This window comes from Notothenia coriiceps, unplaced genomic scaffold (genome assembly GCF_000735185.1).
Source record: "Notothenia coriiceps isolate Sejong01 unplaced genomic scaffold, NC01 NC01_scaffold00001470, whole genome shotgun sequence".
In the NCBI taxonomy this organism is placed as follows: domain Eukaryota; kingdom Metazoa; phylum Chordata; class Actinopteri; order Perciformes; family Nototheniidae; genus Notothenia; species Notothenia coriiceps.
Genome location: NW_011334171.1, coordinates 337,102 through 343,582, shown reverse-complemented (window position 1 = coordinate 343,582; position 6,481 = coordinate 337,102). Strand labels below are relative to the sequence as shown.

Sequence of the window (6,481 nt, the reverse complement as noted above, 5' to 3'; positions counted from 1 at the left end):
TCTGGTTTTTGCTGGGGCAGTTCAACTTGATTTTGTGGGGGGGTGCGCCATAGTTTATGGGTGTTGTACGCAATATAGGCGTAGTTATGTTAGTATAAGATAATAAGATGTACTTTGTTGATCCAAAATCGGGAAATTGTGTTGTTATGAAATTGAAAAAGATATATATTTTTAATTTCTAACTGTTTTTTTTTTTTCTCCCCAATTTTTGTCGCCCCCGATGGGTAGATGCACCCTTAGCATTCACCTATACTGCCTATGCCAAGGGCCGGCCCTGAAATTATACACAAGGCAGCAGCAGGATCACTGTTACTCTATGCTGTGTTCAGCATAGTGATGCGTGTTTAGCTGGAAACTTTGTGACCTCTGTGAGCAAACGCAGTTCAAACAACACAAAACATCAAAATAAAACATGAGGGTTGCTCAGTATGTGGTTGCTCTGCACCATTTCTACCTTTTACTGGCACCCAGTGATCTGCTAGACTCGTGTTAGCACAGGAAGTTTGTGCAGAGCTTTGGTCTCTGCGTCTTGCTCGCTCCCCGCTGGACTGCAGGCCAGATGGGTCAGGGACTGTGGAGTCGGCCCCTTCTGTTCTCTGTGAGGGTCCACTCATGGGACTGAGACCCCAGAGACCAGAGTTACAGGAAGGTAGTTGGATTGCAAGCTGAGCGGGGATATTCACACACATATGCATTCAGTGCATACACACACTCAGATACATTGAGGAACAAAACGAAGTGTGCACACGCAGATTTGTTTTACACTCCTGGAGAAGAGAGATCTGTCAGAGGACATGATGTTTTTCAGATTAACATTAAAAAATGCTTTTATTGAATAAACTAGCAGTTGGCAGCAGAGCTTTTATCATTTTCGACAAGCTGTTCAGAAGGGTTACATTATCCAAGTGAGATATTTCTTGCTATGTCATGTGGAAATTTAGTCAAGTCATCTTCAACTGTTATTGCAGTCCATTAACTCCATTGTGAAGATACATAATTGATGCAGCCTTTGGGTAGAGTTTAATCAAATGAGGGTGCTCCACACTCCACCGCCAACTGAAAAATGAGACACACGATCTTTAGCGATGTAGTTTGTGTGGTTAGACTATAATTCACACTTTGGATTGATTTATAATCATTTGACTGTACACTTCCTGCACAATGCCCCAAGCAAAACTTTAATTTTTTTTTATTTATGTGATTTATTTATGAGCCCAATTTAAAACATATAAAGACACATTATGAAAGTATTAAACCAGACAGCTGTTTCTACCCTCGCAACAAGAAAACTTGTACCGTGTGATTTATCCTCTGTACCTTTCAGGTTTCACATTTAATTTCATCTCTGTTTGATGTAGATTTATTTCACTCTTCCTCAACTTTTCATTTCCATATCAGTATTTGTTTTCTCTTGCGGCACTTACTTTTCTTTGAAATAACAATGAACTGTGTGGGATGTGAAAATGCATTGTTTATGCTATTCTCCTTGAAATTAAGAGCTTTCTGGTTAAATTTCACAGGCAGCCAGCACTTATCGCTGTCAACTCCTGTTCAAGACACAAATGATTTGTCTTGCTTTGAAAGCTGTTGTCTTTTGTTGGTTGTGTGGACCTGAGCTGTGATTTCAAGCAACAAATGTACTGCCTTATTTTATTCAGTCTTCTGAACGTGATTCATCTTTCATGCAGTCGAAGCACAACACATATGCAACATATTCACAAAATGCATGTTGCACTGGGTTCCTATTTTCTCCATGAATGCCTTTTTCTGACGGGGGAAATTGGGAGAAAGAAGCAGATTAGTGCACCTACTCAACAGTGAATTCTGAAGAGCATTTCATTCCAGTCAGCCGTCTCAATAACACAGCAGTCAATTAAAATCCATGAAGTCAGATAGGTTATTCTCAAATCATCATTAACTGGGGGGTAGATGGAATTAGAAGTTTGGATATGGAAGAGATGGGAGGGAAAGATGGCAGGAGAGGTATCACAGTTATTACAGCAGAAGCAACATCGTACTAAATCACCCAGCCAACAATGAGTGAAGATAAAGGAGGTGACTGAGCTAATTGTGTACTGTCAGAATCCATATCTCTAACGACTGTCAAATGAGCAAATTTCAAATGTATTCTGTCCACCCACTCAACTCGCCCCAGGAGCAAAAGTGGTGAGAGAGAGAGAGGGAGAAATAAATACCAGGAGACACTAATGTGATGAGAATGATGCCTGGTCTCTTCCGCTGATTAAAAATGCAATAACGCTGTGACAAACACACTCACGCACACACTCGCTGTGCAGCCTAAGCTGAGCATGAAGTAGGTCTGTGGACTCACAGATAAGAAATGTCTCAGAGTGACCAACACTAATTTATTACTTGCAAAAGAGGCACTGTATCTTTTTCTTGGATCGCTCGCAGAAAAACAAACAGCGTCTCGGCTCAGACCCTGTTTTTAGAAAATGTAGTCTGCTTTAGTTGGTAATTAGTGCCTATGAGGAGATGATTCATTTCTGACCAATGGCCATCTTACTGTAGAGCTAATTGTAAATTATTTGTGTCACTATGTGCTGCTTACAGTAACTGGCCTCATTTCATCGGAGCACAGCAGATAAAGGAAGAGAAAAAAAGATGCCGGTAAACAAAAGGCCTCATAAGTAGGTTTTGAGTACAAGATGCAGCAGGGGGGAAATAAGAAGAGTGAAGAGTGTCTTTATCCACCCCACGTTATATCAGGCCTCAGTTGGTCACTGACGGGAAGCAGATAAGGTTTCAGTCTGGCTGGAGTTGGATAATTGGACATTTATGGAGAGATAGGAGAGCCCAGGGCCCAGGAGCCATGAAACAGAGCTAATCTAGACTCCACATCAGTAAATTGTCTGTGAAAGAGCGCATCAGGAGTTCTGACAAGATAAGGAAGGCTTTCTTCAAAGGCGGAGCTGGACCAAAGTGACATGAAAACTCGAGATAGAAGAAAGCCGTTTGGCGCTGGGACTTCTACATGTCACATGTGGCACACGCTGAAAAATACTTTTCGTCTAGCAGTGCTGTCACCTTGTCACCCAAATTGGGTCAGGCACACTTGTAATTCTTACACAGTGAGGACACTTTTGACAGCGTTAAAACCAGACAGCTCTTAAGAGTCAAGACTCTTTGGAAAGCCTGTGTACATTTTTCAAGTTTTTAAAGTACACTCTTCAACTTCACTTCCGTATAAAACCTGCGATTGACTGTCCTTAGAGTTTGAAACATTTAAACTCCTGGTGGAATGTGCCCTGCTCTCTATCAGTCCGCCGTGATTAATTTCCTCTCTTTGATGTTTCCCAGGAAACTGCTGCCTACAGAACAGGTGCGTACTGAGCAGGTGGGCCCTTACGTAGGAGCCTTGGGAGTTTGAGCTGGAGAAATGCATACCTCGCACTATTTTCAGTGAGTAAAAAAAGATCCCTGAATAATGCCATGTCATAAATATGTTCTGCATATCAATGCTTGCTTCATTCAACGTTTTTTCTTAATATCAAGGTCCAACATACTTCTGATGGAGCTGTTTACTATTGGTTTGCTTTTTGCTGAGCTGCAACTCTAAACCCGGTGCAACCTCTATGATTTCCTAAACACAGACACTGACACAGGCAATTAATTTGGTGGGGGAGAGGCTAGTCGTAATTGGGCTTAAGTGGGATTTTTCTTGGCTGTGTTCAACACAAAATGACAGACTGTGTGTATGAGAAGTAAAGACCATCTGGTCCCACAGGAGCTGAGAGAGAAGTCAGACAAATGGAAAGAGAAACAACAGAAAACCTGTGTGGGTAAGGATTTCATTCCCTCGTTCCCCCACTATCTCTCTCTTCCTCACACACTCACAGAATAGACGAATCAGCAACTCTTGGTAATATATCATTTGCGGGTGTAACAGCCAAGAGGGAGATGCTTACCGGGTGTGGAAACAGAAGTCTCTCATGCGTGGCCTATTCATGTTTTATATAATAATCAATATTGAAAATACTAACATTATGCTTGCTGGCCGGCACAGGAATGAAGAGCGGTTAGCTCGTAAAGGCTGGCCCATCAGCAGGACAAATTGATCCGACATGTTTTATTATTCATGTAGGGGAATGGTGTTGAGACTGTGGTGGAGCAACAACGAGAGACAAACAACGGATGTGACAGAAAAGAGCAAAAGGTGAGTAGAGGAGTCTGATGGTGGACATCCCCTCCTCTCGCAGGGTCTCATCTCCATTGCATGGCAGCACATGTTCAGCGAGACGCTAATGCGCCCTGTCATGGGGCGAGACAGTAAACGAGAACACAACATTTCCATTGGTTTACAGAAGCCCATAAACAACACAGTGATTAATTATACTTGTACATACAGCAGTTTAAACATGCAGCGCTCTCTCGTGCTAGAAAAACAAACATGCCCACTCATACTCACGCACAAGCAGAGAAATAACTAAGATATATGCTGTCTGATTTAATTGTATAAAAGATAACAAAATTATTTTATTACATGTTCATAATTTGACAGACATCACAACATACTTGCATGATTGTTCTGATATTTCCCACACAATAATGAGGCATAATTTACCCAGTACGAAACTATATTTAAAACAAACATGCTTGCAGATACAGGGAAGGTCAATTCAACAACAGATTAAAGCCATATTCTGTCAATTAATGAAGTTCAGTTCTGGTTAAAGAAACAAACGGCAGAAGGATGCTGAGGCTTATTATCATTTTCAGGATTTATTTCATTTTTTTTTTGGTTTACATCAAATAGAACAGACATACATTGGCACATGCAAAGTGAACACTTTGTGGTGCTTTTCATAACCATCCAAATCCAATTGAACAAAGAGTGGATATCTATTTTTGTACTCCAAACATGAAAATACTCTCAACTATTTACAAAAAATATACTTATAATGCCCATCACTCTAACATAATATTAATCTGGGACTGATTGGAGTTGATTCAGTAAAACAAAGTACTGTATGTGGCAGAGCTTGCTGTTCAAGGTAATTAAATCAACTGCAAGAAGAAGAGGCACAGAAGAAAACCACTTAAACGATACAAAACAGAAATCAAATAATAGGAACCCCAAGAGAATATGGCTTTAATGACATTTTAAAAGAAAATATCTTGAAAGCACATCCACTGTCCTTTTTTTTTTGTTCGTGGTTTGTCCTCGTTCACAGTGACCCCTTTTAGCAGGCAAGTTGTTCTCTGTCAGAGAGAGGGGGCCACAACACACGTTTAAAACCTTCAGTTTAGTGAGGCGGAGCCAGCCACACTGACCTACAGCCACTAGTCTCTGTCAGGACTCATGTATCATGTCTGGATGAAGATTGGATGCTTTCCACAGTCCTGGAGTGCATAGGTACTGCAGGTGGTGCTGGGATGCCAGCGCTAGCTCTCATGTCTCTGTCTGTCTGTCTCTGTTTCTCTACAGCTCCCTTCCCTTTTCAAATCACAGATAAAGGACAAACGGCATTCATTTTCAAGCAGATCAGATCCTGAGGTTGTTGTAACTCACATATGTTTTCTTGGTTGCTTGACCTGAAAACAGAGAAAAAGCTAATTAAGATTCACTTCGAGCATGGCTGAAAGAAAAACAAGAAAAAGATCTTGAAGAACCAAACCTCGACAGATTTTTAAAACTCTTTCTTCTGTGCTGTGCATCCTTATCACCAGCTGTGTGCAATCAGTTGCAATATTTTTGAGCTCAGTGTATCATTTCAACTCACAATGCCCCCGTGTGCAGCCTTAGTTTCTATTTTCAGATGTAACTAGGGATAAAAAAACACAAACACCACAGAAGTGAGCACCGAACAAATGCTAGGGCATGCAATGTGATCCCAGCCTGGATTGCCATGGAAACATATCAGAATGTGGCTGAGTGCCTAGGTGCTGTGTGTGTCTGTGTGCGCATCCTCCCGTTTATCCATCGTTATGAGAACCAATTACAAACCTTCAGAGTGAAGGCATTTCCGGCTTGTCGTGACTTCCGTTGAAGGTTGTTAGGTGTAAAGGTTGTTACTTGGTACTTTATTTACTTTAATGTAGACATGATATTGTGGGGGTTAGGACGAAGGTGTGTGTGTGTGTGTGTGTGTGTGTGTGTGTGTGTGTGTGTGTGTGTGTGTGTGTGTGTGTGTGTGTGTGTGTGTGTGTGTGTGTGTGTGTGTGTGTGTGTGTGTGTGTTGTATTTTCTGTACAGAGGAGGGGAAGATCCTCGTACATTTTCTTAATCACAGACATTTCTATAAATTCTTATTCTACTGCTTTAATGTTGCTATGGCGACCAGCTCCCATGGGCTATGCAATTAAAGTCGCACCATTTCTTTACAGCTGCATTTTGTAGTCTTGCCCAGCAAGTATGATGAATAAAACATTAGTAACTGTACAACAGATTCTCGCTCTTAACCTTAAACCAGGAAGATCAGTCTTTTTTTTAAGCACTGTGTGTGTGTGTGTGTGTGTG

The 6,481-nt window shown here is 41.3% G+C and overlaps 1 protein-coding gene across 2 annotated transcripts in view; it reads right to left on the bottom strand.

Moving 5' to 3' along the window:
• Nucleotides 1-4,724: 4,724 nt before the first annotated feature.
• Nucleotides 4,725-6,481, bottom strand: part of grm7 (glutamate metabotropic receptor 7) — a 64,780-nt gene continuing 63,023 nt past the window's right edge. For both annotated transcript variants that reach the window (XM_010790337.1, XM_010790342.1), the window contains exon 10: nt 4,725-5,556. In XM_010790337.1, the coding sequence (XP_010788639.1) occupies nt 5,507-5,556 (50 nt within the window). In that variant the 3' untranslated portion in view covers nt 4,725-5,506. The remainder of the gene's footprint in view (nt 5,557-6,481) is intronic.